Raw genomic sequence first — 19,696 nt, forward strand, 5'->3', positions numbered from 1 at the left:
TAATTGGACTATTCTGCTGTTTCCATATTACACACTTAAAGACTGAGGGGCCTGCAGCTGAAAATTATGCTGATGTTTCATTGAAAGCTAAGAGTTTCACCAAGGGTACTCCTTTAACAAAAAAAAGCATGGGAAATGGTGGTGCAACACGTGATTTTGAAAGAAAAATCAGAGGAAAGAAGCAGAAAAGCTAAAACGCCAAAGACTGATGAGAGAAGGAAACTTAACAGAAAACCTAAGCAGGACAAGAAAGATAAATTGGGAAGTGCAGAGGACGAAGTTGTAGGCATGAAGGACGAGTCTAGCAACACAGCAAGAAAGGGGAAAGGGCCTCAATCAGGGTGGAAACACGAGACACTGACTAAAATGTATTCTCCACCATTAGATATTGTATAGATTCAGGTGCTGGTTAAATATTTCCTCATGTGAAGCTGAGAATTTTCTAGTAAAAAAACAAGAAAAAATGTAATGTCTTTAAGCAAAAGTCATATTCTTTTCTACTGTGAATTGAGCTTACCTTACTCATTTATTAATTAGCTGCTATAACATCTTGAACATAAATGACTTACAAAAGGACATTAACACTCCATTGTGGAGTAGGTGACAGGGTGTTTACCAAAGGTAAAATGAGTGTTTGAAGTATGAAGCATGGGTACGATTATGTAACCATTGCCCTCCCTGCCATTCCAGGTTCCTCTCTGTAACATCTTCCTTTTTTAGATTTTTACTACATGTGTTAGTGCATGGACACACTGCCCTTCTAAGGTAAGCTGAGTTGATCTCTTAGCTGCATCTTTGTTTCTGGGGAAGTGTAGACTTTCAAATGAAACCACAATAACTACTTTCTTTTAAGCTTGTGGATGATGTAATCCGAGGAAAATCTTTGAGGACTGCCCACACTTATAGTGTTTATACATTGCCTGTTTCTGTACAATTGTTACAGAATGTGTTCTGTGCCAGCTTTTCCTCAAAGATAGGGATTGGGGATTCTAATTATTTCCCATGAATGAGGAATTCCCAGTAAGTGCGGGTCATAAGCTCGCGTTGATTAAGTCCCTGCCCTTTGTACACACCGCCCGTCGCTACTACCGATTGGATGGTTTAGTGAGGTTTTCAAAACGCTGCGGCACGGCTTGTCCTCAGGCTTCCCAGGAGATCACCCTCCATCCCTGCTCTTCAAGCCCTCCACTGGCTTCCTATGGAGAAGAGGGTTGAGTTTAAAGCCCTCTCCACATGCCATCGTATTTTGAGCGGTAAAGCCCCTGAACCGCTTCAGAATCTGGTGACCCACTACGAGCCTACTCGTAAGTTACGGTCTTCTCAGACCGGACTGCTGATGGTACCCAGGGTAAGGAAGGCCCGTATGGGAGGGAGATCTTTTAGATATCTCGCTCCCAGATGCTGGAATGTTCTGCCTCCAGAACTACGTCTTGAACCATCTGAAACCCTGTTCAGGAAAAAGCTTAAGACTCACCTTTTCAGCAGGTAGCCTTTAATGGGAGGGAGGGCGGCCACTTTTTCACTTACTACAGCGCGGGGACACGCCAGTGGCGTCACCAGGCGCTTTACATATGCCCAAAAGAAAGAAAGAAAGAAAGACCAGGAAAGAAGATGACTATTAGGGTAATTTATAAAGTCTGAGAAATTGAAGAAATGGCCAGAATGTGCATCAGAAACTACCCTCTTATCAAAAAAATCCAGGCCCCAAGCACTAAGGTTGAAGAGCTACAGACAAATCCACAGCAGAGGACACAAAGCCCAGAGCCCCCATTCAAGTGCCCTGACTATTCATCAAAGTACTTTTGGGGTATGGAGAGCTTTCTCTTCCCCTTAAATTTTTTTTTTTTTAAGACCTTTATTGGAGTCATAGGAGTAGTACACCGCTTTTTCGCCTATAACCTGAGGAAGCAGGCCGGCAGCAGTAACAAGTACTGTCATCATACCCCGTAACCATAGACGATGGAACATTGAATTAACACAGCATGTCGCCTACAACCCATCTGGGCCGGCCGCGATGTAAAGTGCCTAAAGCCGTTAAAGGATGTATTTCGCAGGTAAATAACCAGTTAATGACAAACATTGAACAATTGAGGTCTCATTTTCTTCTTTTTGTTGAACTCTAAACCTTTCATAGCGGACTATGAAAACCAAGGTGGTCAGTCCCCGCCCACAGTGTGTCCACCATACGTAGTATGTGGCTCAGAGGACCTTTTAGCGCAGAGCACATTGCCTTTGGTGATTATGTCATGGGTTTGAAGCCGTCATACTTGGTGTTCGGCGCCAGCCTCACTGGGTTTGATATACTCAATGCTACTCTTGATGCAGGACCTAAAGACCAAGCTAATGCCTCCCTTAACATACTGACTGAAGATCTAGGATTCCTCTTTGTGCTGTACTGGAATTCTAGATTGTGCTTGGATCTGCTTTTGCTAGATCACTTTGGAACATCCTGCTCAGGAATCCAGTGTCAGTGCGAGAGATTCCCATTATGACATAAATCTAGGGACCAGGATTCAGCATAACTACATAAATCTAGGGTCCAGGATTCAGCCCCCACGTGCCCACAACCTATGGCTAAGTTGGACTTGTGATGGAGACTGTCATACACCTGCAAACCTTGTACCCTGTCTTGGCTCTCTGCGTCCCTGGAAAAAAGAAGGACCCTTGAGGGCACATGGATGGTAAGATTTCGAGGATTACACCCTTCAAACTAATGGGAACCATTATTAAGATGGAAGGGTAGATTGTTCTCGATCATGGCTATAATGAAAGCCTAAGGTTTAGCAGACACAGATGTCATTCCTATGTGCCATGACAGGCACGCTGCAACAAAGGTTGGATGAAGTTAACTGGTTTCTGACTGGAACTGTGGACACAGTGTATAACATGCCCTTCAGCACCAAAGAATTGATCAGCAAAGCGGTCCAGTCCATTAAGACTGACACACAACACAGTGAAGGCAATGGTAGCACTGTCATTGAAGTGTCAGTCTCTCTTTGAAGATCATGAGGCAGGTTCAAACAATTGCAGAGGTTTTCACTTCACATTTTCATCAGTGGCCTTTCTCTGCTCCACCCATCTTATCGATATCAATTCCCTGAGAGGTCAAGCATGGCTTCAGTCCAAGGCAATACTTTAGGGAGAGGGTGATTATAACCTATGGGCCTGTACAAAAACAAGTGTGATGGGTCTAAGGATGAAGCACTGTCCCTGCTTGCCTGAGAAAGGACCTTTCCCAGAGGGCCTCCGTGTGGGAAGCAATCACTTTGAAGAAGTGAGTGATGGACATAGAGGTGTCTGGAGCACTCAGAAATTTAAAAAAATGACCCCCTCAAAAATGCAAAGACTGTGAGGTATTGAGAAACTGCTTAAGCGACTAGAGGCAGCGGTCATGGAGTTCTGAGTAGGATTCCAAATGAATTTGTATCTGGACACAAAAAATACAGACCAACCACTTGAGATATGCTTGCAGAAGAAGAGCAAAAGCCCCTGCCCTATCATAATCTTGTACTTCATCAATACGTTTGTCTTGAAGAAGCTCTTCAGGGTGGTTTTGTCATCACAGGACCTCGACGATGACTACTTTGACATTCACCAATCCTCATAAGTATCAAAGCTTTATCAAGTTCACTGTGGGCTGACCGCACTGACCATTTGGCGTCCATATGTTATGAGTGCGGTCATCCCCCAAGATGCTCATAAAGTGTCAGGCACCCTTTGTGGCTCATCATGATGGTTGGTAGTAAAAGTGCATTGGAAGGTGGAGGTGGAGTTCCCCCTCAAGGACATGCCTCTTGACTATTCCAAGGGCTGGGTTTGTCTGTCAATTTTGGGAAATCCCTCCTCAAACCTTCTCAGGATATAATCTCTCCTCATGCACCCTGGAATTCCAGGTACTTCAGGAAGTAACCAGTAGAATAGTGCCTGCAGCCCTGATGGCTTCCGCTAAAGTGACTGCTAGATAGGTTCCGCTGACAAAATGAAAGCAGCCTTGGGCTAATCGATCCATTGTCCACATCGAACACCGGCACATCTTTGCGCCTTATTTATTCCGAGGTCATGGTAATTGCTGATGCTTCCTTGAACGGTGGGTAAAGACCACTGATCTTACCCTCGACCAGGGGGCTTAGTTCCTAGACCGAATTAATTCTATATACTAACATAAAGTCAGTATGAGCATTCCATGCATAAGTCACAGGGAGTACAATCTGGATGATAACAGACAGTACCATGACAGTGTTCCACATTCTGAAGCAAGGTCTCTGTCTCCGTCCAGAGAAGCATAAGACATCGGGACAGAACATATCTATGATTGCATAACATTCTCTGGATTAAAGAACGATACCGTGGATGACTTCAGCAGGTCCAAGGTCTAAGTTTCATGATCCGGAACCAATTCACACAGTGGTTCATGACCAATTTGAGAAGTGCAACATCCCAACACTAGGGCTTTTCACAACAGGGAGAAATAACACATGTCCTTCATTTGCTCCAAGGTTTCAGTAACTAGGGTTGATTGGGGGCATGCGCTCAGCAGATTGGGAAGGAGAGCTCCATGGCACCTGGAGTTTGGACATCTGTCCCTGACTGCTGGGCAACTCACAGACTAACTTTAGTAATGCTACTTATAATCACAAATGATAGGCTGTTTCTCTGCTTGAATACAGGCCCGCATTTTACGTTGCGCGAACCACATCAACTGTTGCTGTTTACTTGTTAAAGTCTGTACTTCAATATGTATCCAGATGAGTGCTTATGACAGTAATATCTGACATAAACAGGTCTGGCAAAATGTGAAACATAGCTTTTTGAAATGTCTGCTACTTATGTTCCCACTGCTGTGATTAAGGTTTTGCAGGTTCAGTTGGAAAGCGCAATCTTCCCCTGTGCCCAATCATGGTTGCATATCATAGCGGGGTGGCCATCCTGCACCAGCTTGCCATGTGCCCAGCGTCACAACGCTTGACCTTCGGCCAGATCCTGCACCTCCTCTATCTGTATTCTTTTCTTTATTTTTTAAAGTATACTTTCGGTCTGTGGATCTCGTGTTGGGTGCGTGCTCCCTTGGTTTGAGATTTAGAGACCTGGAAGGGCCCTCCCAGTAATCATGAACATTGAAGGTTTCCTTCCACATTCATGGTCTCAGGGAGTACAGTACGTCTGTGAACCTGAACGGGAACCTCAAGTGAATACATTTCCTAGTTATCCAATATTGGGGTATCTTTCATAGATTCACATGCTTTGAATCATCCCCGCCGATGAGGTGGGAGTCTCATGGTATAATTAAACATATACATTATAGTCATAACAGCATTACACAATAGGCTACTGTGGACATCCAAGTCACTACATTAGCCTATCTTAGTCCTTTTGCAAAAAAACCCAAACTTGGAACACAGCCAATCAGGCTGCAGCACGCTCTTAGAACCTTCCACAGAGAGGCAAACCCTCAGATTTTCAACCGCACCTCCTGTGGCAGGGAGTCTCCCCGAGCTCTGCTCAGTTTTTTCCTTACTTTAGCTATCTTTGTGAGATATTATGTCTGACTCTTCAAAGAAAAGCTTGTTTTTGCCTTGTTCTTTATGTGGGAAGAAAAGATTACATTTTGAGGATCCACATAAAGAATGTATTTACTGCCTGTATCCAGCTCACAAGGTCAAGGATTGCAGGATCTGTAGAACCTTTCCTGCCAAGACCTTGAAGGACAGAGAAGGAAGACTTTTGGTCTGGCTGGAAAAGCTGAAGGTTATATCGGAGGTGGTTTCTGGAGATGAAGGCAACGTAAGTCCTCAGGGCTCCACCCCTCAGGCCAAGAAGAGGGATAGATCTGGAGATCCCCCTGAGAGACAGAGTAAGATCCTGAAGAAATCTCACTCTGAGATTGGTCACTCTTCCTCTAAAAAAAGAGGCCTTCATTCTCTTCAGAGTTAAAAATGGGAGAAAAGGTGAAGATTTCTCTGAAAACTGCCTCAAAGCAGCAGAAATCCCTTTCTGAGCCTCCGTTGACGTCGGAAAGTGCTCAGTCGACCATGAAATCACCTCAGAAGGTGAGTGATTCCTCGATGTCGACGAAGAAAGTCCCATCGTCGATGAAGACTCCGTCTACGGCACTGTCGATTATTACTGTCGTAGACATCCATGTCGTTGACGATGCCACCACCGTTGACAACGATACAGCTTCCGTCGACGGGTACACCGTTGACGACAATACAGATCCCGTCGACGAGCCCACGGTCGACGGCGATACTACTCTCGTCGGCGAGCCCACCATGAACTACGGCAGCGACGTCGACGACATCGTCGACTATGGTTTTTCCGTCGACGACCTCAATGATTTCAACGTCGACGGTCTCTTCTATAATGGCAATTTCTACAGATACTGACTCGCCGTCCATGTATATTTAACCGACGCTGAAGCGTAAAAGACCTACATCTTTGCAAATTACGCCAGTGTTAACTTCTAAATTGTCATCTTCAAGACAATTTTACCAGGATGTTTCCCATATTTCTCCTTTACCTCCTAGCAACTAACTGGAGGAGTCAGATGATGAAGGACCTTGTGGCCCAGCATATGATTCTTCTCAGCTCCGAATTAAATATCAGGAGGACGAAGATGATGAGGAATATTATGAGCCTGTGAATCTCTAAGAGGCCCCCAGGAATCTTTTCATCAAGAACCTATAGTTCAAATGCCTGCGGCTTTGATGCAAGATCTCACTGCAATGTTGAGAGATTATAATGCACGCTTCCCACCAGTATCGATTCCTGAACAACCCCCTGCGCCCTTCAGTTTTGCAGGTTGCGAGTCCTGCTGCCCCTGTCTCGGTGCCTCAGGTGGTTTTGCCTACTCATTTCCTTCAGGATGATGATGGTGACAGGGTGGCTGAAGAGGGAGAGATACCAAACTCACCCACAACGGTGGATGAATGGGATGAGTACTTAATTCCAACTCCATCTTCAACAGTCCCTCAGGCGGTTGACTCCTCTCCTGAGGATATAGGATTTTTTCACACTATCATGGAAAGGGCAGCACCTAGATTTCATCTTCGAGTATCGGTACAGAAAATAGAGTGTTTTCTCTACGATTTTACAGATCAAAGTAGAAAATCGGTTCGTTCAATCCCGATAATAGATCATATTTGGGAACAAGGGACGAAGATAATGAAAACTCAGTTTTCAATACCTGCAATTCTCCCTAGAATCGATAAAAAATATAAAGCACAGGATGATTCTCCTGCTTGCCTCTCTAAGCACCCAAGATCAGACTCTGTCATCTCACAGGCGGCCCAACGGAAGTCTCGTAATCCATCTATTCCAGTAACGGCGCCACCAGATAGGGATGGGAGATTATTATTATTATTATTATTTATTTTTGTAGAGCGCGTAGTCACCAAGAGGTATCCCAGCGCTGGTAGACCCTGTCTCCTAAGTGCGAAAGGCCGGGGGGGGAGATAAGAAAGGGGGGGGGAGATAAAAGGGGCAGAATAGTCAGGAATGTGGCAAGAGTGACTCATTGGGGAAAAAGATAAGTTTTAAGCAGCTTCCTAAAACGGAGATATTGCGGTTCTAGTCGCAGGTCATGGGGAAGCAGGTTCCAGAGACGTGCAGTGTGGACCGCGAAACGTCTTCCTCCAGAGCGGGCTTTCTTGTGCCTGGGGGTCATGATAAGGTTTTCCGTGACCGAACGGAGGGGTCTTGTGGGTTTGTAGGGTATAATGAATTTCCTGAGGACAAGGGGGCCTTGATTTCGTAGTAATTTGTGAGCCAGGCATAGAGCCTTGAATTTGACCCGCTCCCTTATCGGTAGCCAATGGAGGAGTTTTAGGGACGGTTTAGCCGAAGCTCTGGCAGGGGTGTTTGTGAGAATCCGCGCCGCCGTGTTCTGGATTCTCTGGAGCTTGTTCAGCGTTGCTTCGGGGGCGCCCAGATAGATCACGTTGCTGTAATCCAGCCTTGAGAGTATTAGCCCTTGGATAAGCAGTTTTTGGGATTTAAGCGGTAGTAGGGGCAGGACTTTCCTCAGTGATTTCAGAAGCCCAAAGCAGATCCCTGCTACTGTCTTTGCTTGTGTAGTGAACGTGAGGTTTTTGTCAAGCCACACACCAAGACTTTTTACTTCTTCTTTTGGAGCAGGGGGGGGGCCCATACAGGCTGGCCAGATGTTGGAAGAGAGTGTGAGTCCTTTCGGGCCAAGGAGCAGAACCTCAGTTTTTGTCCCGTTTAATTTCAGGGCCGAGCTGTTCATCCAGCCGTGGACCTGCGTGAGGCAGTTGAGTAAGTCAGCTGATTGTTGTCTAGGGTGGGATAGTGACACCACTAATTGAGTGTCGTCAGCGTAGCTTACTACGCTCACTCCGAACGGGGTGATAACCTCCTCCAATGTGGACATGTAGATATTGAATAATGTTGGGCTCAGGGAGGAGCCCTGAGGCACCCCACATTGGAGGGGAATTTCGGAGGAGCGAGCGTTTTTCTCCCAGATCTGATAGTTCCGTTGGGTCAGAAAAGATGATAACCAGGAGAGTGCCAGGCCATCCACACCAACTCTCTTGAGTCTTCTGATGAGAAGTTGGTGGTTAACGGTATCAAAGGCCGCACTTAGGTCGAGGAGGATCACTGCCACTGACCCCCCTTCGTCCAGTAGTGTTCTGGCCTCCTCCACCGCTGCCAGGAGGGCGATGTCGGTGCCCTGCCCTGGGCGGAAGCCCGTCTGGGAACTGTTTAGTTTGTTATTGTCCTCCAGGAACTGGGAAAGTTTCCTGTTAACCAGCTTTTCAGCAATCTTGCTGATTCCTGGGAGTAGGGAGATGGGCCTATAGTTGGCTAGATTTTCGGGGTCGAGGGAAGGTTTTTTTAATAGAGCTTTTACGACCGCTGTCTTCCAGCTCGGTGGTACAACAGCCTGTTGGAATGAGGCGTTGATCAACTGGGTCAGAGAGGGAATAACCGTGGGGGCTACCTCCTTGAGGATCCGAAGTGGGGCGGGGTCCCTGGGGGATCCGCTCTTTATGGTTTGTAGCGTATTGCCTACTTCTTCGACCGTGACTTGGCCCCAAGAGGAAAGGCAGCTGGGTATTGAGGCGTGTGGGAGGTCATTTTCTTCGCAATGATCCACAGTGGGGATTGTATCCAGTATGTTTTGAATTTTTTCATGGAAGAAGTTGGCCAGTTGTTGGCATTTTTCCTGGTCGGCTCTGGGGTCTGTGGGGTGTCTCGGTCCCGGATCTGGGGTTTTGAGGAGTTCTTTAAGGATAACGTAAGATTCCTTGCTTGAGCTTGCCGCTTTCTCTATTCTTTCCTGGAAAAAGGAGCTTTTGGTTTTCCGAATCATGGTTTTATACCTCGAGAGAGAATTCATATAGGCCTCTTTGTTTGGTAGCGTTTTATTTTTCCTCCAAGAACGCTCCGTTCTCTTACATTCTTGGCGCAGTGCTTTGAGCTCTGGGGTGTACCATGATGTAGGCGATACTCTTTTGGGGTGTTTAAAGGAGGTAGTTTTGGGGAGGAGGGTATCGAGAGAGGAAGTGATCCATTCGTTGAACTGCGTGTCAGCCGTGGCAGGATCAGTGGATAGCTCAGGGCGGGACTCTCATGCTTAGATAACATCGGTTAACGCTTTACCACCATGGCGGGTGCCTCAGTTTGTGCCACTAATTCTTTGTCAATTTTAGGTAGATATGACCGCCAATTATGGTCTGACATTTCCCCTTATCTTGAATATCTTCCTGAGGATAAGAAACAGGAAGCAAGAAAAATAGTTCTGGAAGGTGAAAGGGCTGCGTCAGAGACTATTGATATCTCTATGGATATGGCTTCTTTGGGGTTTCGCCAACTTGCCGGAGCAGCAACCCTTAGACGTCAAGGTTGGTTGAAATCCACCAACTTTCGCCCGGAGGTCCAAACAAAGATTCTGGGCATGCCATTTGATGGGGACATATTATTTGGGAAGCACCTAGATGAGGCGTTACAATAAATCAAAGAAGATACTGATACCGCCAGGGCACTGGGTACTTTAATATACAGAAAAACACCTTTTCAAGGAGCGAGAGGCAGAGGTTCATATTCATTTTGTGGAGATATCAGAAATACCAACATCAGGGCGGTCAAGGTCGATATGGATAGCAATAGCAGCAGTCCTATAGAAATCCCCCAGTGGCCGTTTCATAGACAACAGAGCAGAAGACGTTAACCTCAAGGCAGAGACTCAGCTAGAAAACAGTGACTATATTTCAACACCTGCACCAGATCTGCCACAGCTAGTCTACAAAATTCCGAATATATCCCAGCATCTCAAAAATTGGAAGAAAATAACCACAGACAAGTGGGTATTGGACATTATCAAATTTGGTCACACCCTAGAATTTATCAATTCCCCCCCTCCTCATCGACCTCTGAAGAAGCATCCACCGCATCTTGCTCTTCTCAGAAAGGAGGTAAAAACCATGCTTTCGAAAGGAGCGCTAGAAAGAGTGCCTCGCTCTGAGGTGGTGAAGGGATTTTATTCCCACTTTTTTCTAATGAAGAAAAAGTCAGGGGAATGGAGGCCTATCCTGGATTTAAGAAAACGGAACAAATATCTTCAAAGGAAATCCTTCCGCTTGGTCACACTTCAGGAAATCCTTCAGCTTTTGGATCATGCGGACTTCATGACAATGTTGGATCTCCAGGATGCGTACTTCCACATCCCAATTCATCCCAAACACTGGAAATTCCTTCGATTTACTGTGGCAGGTGTACATTTCCAATTCAAAGTCCTCCCATTCGGCTTACGCTCAGCTCCGAGAGTCTTTACCAAATTCCTAGCTCTAGTGGCAGCTCATCTCAGACTGCATGGCATCCAATTATTCCCTTATCTGGACGATAGGCTAATAAAGGCTCCTTCCTTTCGACCGGCTTCTCAAGCAACATCCACAAGCCTGCAGGTTTTTCACTCTCTGATTTTCACTGTAGAGAGTGAAAATCAGTCCTCTATCCTTCCCAAAGGATTCCATTTCTAGGGGCAATACTGGATACCATCCGAGACAAAGCATTCTTGTCCAAAGAAAGGCAATCTCGACTTGTTTCTCTGGCGTCAGACCTCCTAAAAAGAAAGTTCGCTTCTGTAAGGATGATCAAATCCTTTCTGAGAATACTTTCATCAGCAATTCTGCTAGTACCTCATACCAGTCTGAGAATGAGACCAATTCAGGAAGAACTGGACAGTCAGTGGCTGCAAATCTCGGGATCGTTCGACGACCTAGTGCAAATAACTCCAGTTATGTGAGAAACTCTTTCCTGGTGGAGGCGTTCCAAAAATGCCTCAGTCTGGCTAACTTTTCAACCTAAACAAGCAAGGAGGTACCCGGTCTCACATTCTATCTCCAGCAGCTCAAAGCATTTGGGAATGGCTGCTTTCTCACAATATCAAAATCAAGGTGGAACATCTACCAGGGATCCACAACACTTTAGCAGACACTCTAATCAGGACATCAAAGTCCCGTCACGAATGGGAGCTGGAGCAAACAATTGTGGAGAATATATTTCAGAAGTGGGGCAAGCCAAATCTGGATCTCTTTGCCTCCAGGAACAATCGGAAATGCCCATTGTTTGCAAGTTGGGAGCCGAAGAAGGGCTCTTGGGGGAACGCCTTCATGATGAGATGGTCGGGGATTTTTGCTTACGCATTTCCCCCTTTCCCATTGATTCCAACACTTCTGCGCAAGCTCAAGATGGAACCATGCTGCATGATTCTCATTGCACTGAAATGGCCACTTCAACATTGGTTCACAGAGCTTCTCCTACTATTCAAACGCAAACCGTACCGTCTTCCAGCAATCCCGAACCTATTGTCAATGAGCAGAGGCCAGATTCTTCATCCTCGTCCAGTCCAGTTACAGCTTCATACATGGTTTCTGGATTCACGGAGTTTAAGGCGATAAATTTGCCTCAAGACTGCAGAGACATTCTTGCTAGAGCAAGAGCTCCTTCTAATTTGTAAACGTATGCGTTAAAATGGAAATGATTCTGTTCCTGGTGTAGCAACAAGAATATACATCCTTTAAAATGTTCTCCAGATAAGATTCTGCCTTATCTTTTATCGTTCTCTAAATCTGGTCTCATGTTTGCTTCTGTTAAACTGCATCTAGCGGCCATTTCTACCTACAGGTGCTCTACAGGAGCGGAATCCCTTTGTTCTAATCGTCTGATTAAACAGTTTCTAAAAGGGTTTTTCAGAACTTTTCCACCAATCAGGGCTCCTCCTCCAGGATGGAGGCTGAATCTGGTGCTGCAACAGCTAATGAAGCATCCATTTGAGCTCATTCACAAAGCCGATTTAAAGTATCTCTCATGGAAAACAGCGCCCCTAGTGGAACTCACCTCTGCTCGAAGAGTCAGTGAAATACAGGCTTTCACTATCAAACAACCTTATTTGAAATTTACCAATGACTATGTCCTTCTAAGAACTAATCCCACGTTCATACCTAAAGTTCCCTCTTCATTCCATCTTAATGAACCTGTTATATTACGCTCTTTCTTTCCTAATCCGTCTTTCTCTGCTGAGAAATCTTTACATACCTTGGATGTCAAGAGATGTTTAAAGTTCTACATTTCACGTACTGTGTCCATCAGAAAATCCGACCAATTATGTATTTCCTATGGTGGTCAGCAACCAGGATCAGCTGTGACGAAGTCCACTATTGCAAGGTGGATTGCATCTACTATCCAATTCTGCCATTTCAAAGCTGGACATCCTTTGTCAAACAAACCTCAGGCTCACTCTACTAGGTCAGTATCCTCATCTACTGCTCTTTTTCCCTGGGTACCATTGGAGAAGATTTGCCGTGCTGCAACCTGGAAAAATGTGCACACCTTTACAAAGCATTACTGCCTGGATCTGGCAACAGATCCTGAATCGGCAGTGGGTCAAGCAGTGTTGCGAAACCTTTTTAAATAAGGTAAGCCTCTGTAAGGATGTGATTTATAGCTTTGCTAGTTGACATGTTCATCATTGCATATATTTATTTTGATGCATATATTTATGAATGGCCCTTTATTACGGTTATAATGTTACTGCATTATTGTGTTGGATTTGCGAGGTATCTATTGTGTTTTCTTTATGATACCCACCATCCACTATACAACTAAGTATTGTTTACTGCTAGCTATTCTAATTCTAAGCATGTGAATCTATGAAAGATACCCCAATACTGGATACGAAAACGAGTTACTTACCTGTAACTTCATTTATCCAGTATTGGTATCTTTCATAGATTCACATGCGACCACCCTCCTCCCCGGAGAGGCTTACCTTATCATTATGGCATACTTACTGTCACTTGTGCTACAAAAATCTGAGGGTTTGCCTCTCTGTGGAAGGTTCTAAGAGGGTGCTGCAGCCTGATTGGCTGTGTTCCGAGTTTGGTTCTTTTTGCAAAAGGGCTAAGATAGGCTATTGTAGTGACTTGGCTGTCCACAGTAGCCTATTGTATAATGCTGTTATGACTATAATGTCTATGTTTTATTATACCGCGAAAGTCCCACCTCGTCGGCGGGGATGATTCTAAGCATGTGAATCTATGAAAGAAACCAATACTGGATAACTGAAGTTACAGGTAAGTAACTCGTTTTCATTTGCCCTATAGCGCTTTAACTCATACCAAGCACCCAAGAACATTAACATGGAGGCCATAATTGGCCTTGGTGAATTTAGTTGCAGAGTCCGTTTGGCTCATAACAAAATCAATTTTGTATTTTTTTTTTAATTTATGGCTAATACAATCCATTGGTGCCTCGTGACATGGCTCCTTTCACTCTTTTATTCAACACTTTACCAATCACGTGCAACAACATAGTAGCCTCCTACTTTACCACCTAGAAATGATTCATAGACTCGTGAGTTTCATGTGGCGCTCTACAAATGCTTCATTGCAACAATTCAGATGTTAACCCACTTATACAAACAAAACTAGCACACATCCTTTCATAAGAGCCACATATCCTTAAATATGCCTCTAATTCGAACTGCCAGCCCAAACCAAGCAGTAGAAGCTCCACAAATCTGCTAAATGCAATGCACATATTTCTCTGCACAGACATGGAAAATAATTTTGCGGCCAATTTTAAATAAACCATTGCTTAACTATGCATTGTTTAGCCTCACCTTGAAAGACAGTCTGCAGTTAGATTTTTTTTTTTAATTACTGAACGCACCCTAATGCAATGTCTGCAGATCATTTTGACATCAGTCAGTGATAATCCCAGCACTTGAGAGCACTAACATTCCGAAAGCACTACAGACATGCAAATGATAGAAACGTGCTATAGTAATGCATATCATTTATAAAATAACATAAACGTTGTTGTAAAAGTAACATTTTCTGTGCACACCCATTACGAGACGTTTTTACATTCGGACAGCCGCCGAAACTTAAATGACCAATTAAATTTACAAACTACTATTAGAGGGTAATTGTATCGTAATTTCAACTCCATTCCAGTGCTCAATAAGAGAAGAATTTTTGATAATTGCTCGGGTTGCTCCATTATTACACAATTAAGCTATAACTGTGCAGACACAACTCGAAGGACAGCATGCAGGCGATAAACCTTGCCTGTTTTTCGGTTTCCCATACCATGCGTGTGCTGAGTTTCTCCCTTGTGGTGGCCGACTCATAAAACCTCGAACCTGGCTTCTTTCATTTCCGTTGCGTCCTCCGAGTGGACCGGTTTCTGGAGGTGTGACGTATGCGGATAGAATGGGTCACGTGACGGCGGAGCTGCCTTGACTTAAAAGTCTTGCCTTTCAAGACTTCCACACGGTGCAGCAGAGCTGGCGACGGGCAGTGAGTCATCGCTCACGCACAGGGAGGGTCGGGCGTCTCGGTGGCTTCGCTCTCCTCGACAATGTTAGGAGAATCAGTGACTGAGGGAATGTGATGAATGCGCAGGATGATATGCTTCGAGTTTGTATGCTGCAATGTTATGTCAAGTTTGCCCAGTAATTATAGAATATTTTGTGATCTGTAACGGAGAATGCCAGAGAGCATCATTACTTGTAGACTCATGTCAATGATGATAAAACTCGTCAGCAAGTCTAAAACGGTCCAACCGTACCTTCAAAAAGAAACCGGCTTAAACTTTGGAGTGCACAGCTGGACATTATGCGAACACATCTCACATCACGGTAATTAAGCAGAACCGATATATTTCGATATCTCCCAGCTGTATGACCAGTATCTTTTCATGTTTTAATTTGATAAAAAAACGTATTTCTAAATTCCGAATTTTTCCAGTACCTCTTGGGCAAAGAAAGGTGAGTTGGGTCAGAAGAGGACTTGGGCAAGGTGGGTAGTCCATTGCATTAAGATCCGATACACATCGGCCTAGAAGCCGCCTTAGGAAGGAGTTGGGGCCCGTTCAACCAGTGCAAAGGCTGCCTCCACTGCATTAGCACGAGAAGTGACTGTTATTGACATGTCAGGCCATGATGTTGGGTCCCCGTACACACGTATCAACATGTCAGGCCATAATGTTGGGTGTCCGTACACAGGTTCTTGAAGCACAAGTGGCTTGATAGTCCGGTCTGACTGGCTTCACAGCTCCTTCACCTTGGGAGGTACTACGTTGATATCTGCTCTAAAAGTGAGGAATCTGTGGTTAGAACTGTCCGTCAGAAGAACAGGTTAATTTACTCTAGGAACACGGTTTCTGGTGATTATCTAACAGCCAAATCCTTACTACCTTCCCACCTCCCTTTTCTGTGAAATTGTCTCTTTTTACCATCTAAAAAGGTCTCAAAATAGAGACCCCTGGAGTGCAGAGCACAAAATGACTGGAGGTACCTACCTGGAAATTGTGAAGCAAGAAACTGACCGGCACATAGTTGTGATTATTTGAGACTCTGCTCTATCCCTTTCTCAGTGGAGCAAAGCCAACGCAGTGCCGCACATGGCAACTAGCAGCAAGAAGCGGCGGTGCTTTGAAAGTGTTCAGATCCTATCTGGCACCTGGGGAGTATTCCAAAGGGGAAGAATTTGTAGTTGGAGTATTCATGGGAAAGAGTGTTACGGAAGATAAGTGACTTATTCTTTTGAGCAAACACTTAAATGTTTCAACTGGTCAGCTGTATGTAATTCCATTCCTGTCAAACCTCCTGCTGACTGTGCAGGAGGATTGAATAGAGGACTGAGTAGAGGATTGAATGCCCCGGATTGGGCAAGTAGGATCTGGTGCTCCTATCTCTTGGCACTCCTCATTCGGCCACTCCTTGTCCACCCACTTTCTCTTACAGCATGGTGGCAAGGGACATTCCCAAGTTACTCAACGCTGCAGCTGCATGTATGGAGATTGAGTGGTACCAGTTGGGGCCTTTTGCCTTCCGGCTGGGTTGTGGACATCATGCTGGCTGCCGAAAAAACCCACTATGAAATCCTTTCTTTTAGTTTGCTGGAACATATTTGATCAGTGGTGTGAGTCGGAAGGCCTAAACCCTTTTCCATCGAGCCTCTCTGACATCCTGCATCACTTGCCAAGAAGGGCCTGGCAGGGTGATAGTTAAACACGCTTAGGCTGCCCTGTTCATCTTCATGTATTTTTCTGACCTGCCGTCCTTTTTTAAAATCTCCCATTATGGGACGTTTTCTAAAAGGTTAAATTTACAGGTTTCCTTCTACTACCTTTCATGTTCCCCCAGTGGGATTTGAATCTTGTATTGGCCTTGCTCTTGCATTCACTTTCGAGCTAATGTACAATTGTCGCATTCAACTTCTTACTTTGAAGTTGTTGGATATAATTTCTGCCTGTATAGTCAGATAATTTCAGGCCATGTGAGTTTGTCCACCTTTTGTGGGTTTCTGTCCGGATAAGTTGGGCCTTTGTACCTGCCCGTCTGTTCTACCGACATAATTATTTTGCTTTCACATATCCAGTCCATTACTCTTACACCCTTCTTTCCTCCTCTTCCTCCTGGTAAAGAGGAGGAGCAGCTGCCTAAACTGACTCCAAACGTACTGTGTCCTGCTACATCAATCACACTCGACAGGACAGAGTGAATGATCATATCTTTGTGGGACGAAACTTAACATTTCTTATTAGGTTATCCTTTGTATCATTGCATGCTACATCTTAGCCAACAAAGACACACTGGAAGGCTTTTGTGTCCACTATTCTAACGGCATGGCTGCTGGCGCAGCTCTCCCTAAAGACATTTCAGTAGCTGATATGTAAGGGCGACCACATGATCATACTTGTCTACTTTTGCCAACTATTTCTATCCTCCTTAGCACAAGCATGTAGAGATGGGTACTTTGCCTGGGCTGCGATGGACTTCTACAGTTAATCAGCATTACACCTCTCGGAAAGGTATTGTTTTGAAACTCATTCCTTAGGTAAAGAATCCGCAGGAAGATAAATCCATCAGAAGAAAGTCACTTACTTACAGTAACAATATTTCTGCTGGATACATACTACTTCGGCAGATTTTTCACTGCTCTATCTTCTTCCTTGATGTGGTATTGGCCTTTATAATAATATTCTTCCAGGGTACGCAAACATGTTCTGTACTTTTATTATTGCTGATGCCTTCTTGGCTCCTCTAAATGCTTCAGTGAGGCATGAAGAAGATACCAGGAACCTGCACCAGTCGACCTAATATACTTCCATGTTGCGGAATCCGGTAGACAGTCACAACTGAAGCCAAATGGCACCACCTGGCAGCGTTGGAGAGCTATTGCTGGGAAGCAGTTCCGGACCACTCACGCTCCTTGGATGTAAGGTATGAAATCTGGGGGTAGATTCCACCAGAAACATTGTTACGGAAAGTAAGTAACTTTTTCTTTCCTATCTTTATTTGTCATTATGATTGATAGACCTATAAACATACAAAAAACATCTTAATTTGATCTGATTGGGCATATTTATTTTCGAAAAGTTTTAAGATTGGAATCCATTGATCTGTTTTTTTGTTTGTTTACGTCTAGGTCACAGATTGTTGGGAAGTTCAGCTCCTGTCAATATTCCAGGCTCTCTTGCTCGTTCTTCCTCTTTACATTCATCCTCATCTGTTTCAACCTCTCCGCTCAACTCTCTTCCCCACTCTTTGTCCCAGTCCTTCCTTTCATCCAGTATGACTCCTCACCAACAGCAGCCTCAGTCTCAGAAACCAGAACATAACAATTTAGGCACTTCCGCTTCTTCTCACAATTCTTTAGGTAAGTCACCTGAATACCAAATTGTTTTGACATGCAGAGCAAAATGTTATTTATGTTGCTTGTACTTTTTATCTTATCCTGATTCCCAGTATAACCATCACTGTCTTCGTATGCTTCCTACAAATGTATTCATTAATATTTCATTGATGTCCTCCTGCCACTTAAAAATCAGAATAACCTGGCATCCAAGTAGTTACATTACATGTTATAACTTAATTTACTTCTTCTAGCTTTGTTGCAAACAGCATTTTGCCTTTAGGAACTCCTATTTTTCTTTAATCATAAAAGGAATAGAGTAATAAAAATTCCAGGAGTGGGTGGCATGGCCTGACTCAAGATGGTGTAGGACTCTTCTCCTTAAAGCTCCGAACCCCCTACGCCTTGTCAGCCGAAACACTCTGCATTTGGACTGCAATTATGCCCCTCTGACAGTACATTGGGGACCTGATCAACTTTGTGACCTAATAGTATGTGGCGATCAGAGGCGCAAATAGAGTGAAATTTGGGGGGGGGGGGAGCCTTAATAAAATTTTTGTGGTGGGGGAGGGTAATTCTTCCAGCAATCGACAGTGTGAAGATGCAGGGACTCTAAGAAGGGGTGAAAGAACAACAAAGCCTCATTAACAAGTACATGGTCTTTTAAAGACCTGTGAAGTACTTGGGTGTGGCTGTGTGTGTGCCCGGGAAGCTGTCAGCCCGGGCTGCCACACGACAGAGGTGGGGGGGGGTGCTGAAGCTCTTTGAGCCCAATGGACGTTGCGTGACTGGGGGACATCCTTCTAAGAACTGTGAGCTGTGGCCCTGCCTCGTGCTGCAGGCAGGGACAGCTCTGTCACTGTCTTGCTTGGGCCTTGAGACCCCGGCGGCCTGGGCCCACGGTGCCTGCTACCTGCGGAGACCGGCACCCAGTTGCTGGGGTGGCAGAGGCTGTGCTACCTGATATCTCTTAGTCCCGTGCATGACGTGAGGAGTTCGGGGACCGGAGAGTCATCAGCGTTGTGGTGGGTCGGCCCTGGACACTAGCGGCACAGGCCTTATCAGGTCGGCAACCCCTACTGCCTTCTCTCCCGGGGTGTGACGTGCCTGGCTGCCAGCACCCCTGCAGAGTGCTGCCGCGCTTAGCTCAGGTGGCCCTGGGCGGTGCTGTGACAGAAGAAGAGACACTAAAGGGTCTTGACTCTACTCCGTAAGGCTGAGTCACAGTAACAACAAAACGGAACAATTGCCAATACTGAGCAATACTCCAAAACTTTATTCCCTAGCCAAACCTATGAATGAAACATATAGGTCCGCACTTTTTACTACACCATCAATTATTTTATTTAGCATATATTTTGCACATTACTGTACCAACAACATTTTGTGTTTCAACAATACATACAAAAGGAGGGAAGTTATATACACAAGGGTCAAATTCATCAAACTCAAAAAACACAGAGACACCAACACACACTCAATGCAAAGCATCAAACATTTCAAACAGATTCAGCCAAACATTTAAACCAAGC

General features: G+C 44.9%; 1 protein-coding gene and 1 long non-coding RNA gene across 3 annotated transcripts in view; one reads left to right on the top strand and one right to left on the bottom strand.

The window, feature by feature from the left end:
• LOC144786015 (uncharacterized) overlaps positions 1-14,705 on the bottom strand; it is a 352,278-nt gene extending 337,573 nt beyond the window's left edge. Inside the window, exon 1 of the long non-coding RNA XR_013602075.1 lies at positions 14,613-14,705. This is a non-coding gene — a long non-coding RNA (uncharacterized LOC144786015). The remainder of the gene's footprint in view (positions 1-14,612) is intronic.
• UNKL (unk like zinc finger) overlaps positions 1-19,696 on the top strand; it is a 513,314-nt gene that overhangs the window by 371,572 nt on the left and 122,046 nt on the right. For both annotated transcript variants that reach the window (XM_078664930.1, XM_078664931.1), the window contains one exon: positions 17,958-18,188. In XM_078664930.1, coding sequence (XP_078521056.1) covers positions 17,958-18,188 — 231 coding nt within the window. The remainder of the gene's footprint in view (positions 1-17,957; positions 18,189-19,696) is intronic.

Source organism: Lissotriton helveticus, chromosome 10 (genome assembly GCF_964261635.1).
Source record: "Lissotriton helveticus chromosome 10, aLisHel1.1, whole genome shotgun sequence".
NCBI classification, from domain to species: domain Eukaryota; kingdom Metazoa; phylum Chordata; class Amphibia; order Caudata; family Salamandridae; genus Lissotriton; species Lissotriton helveticus.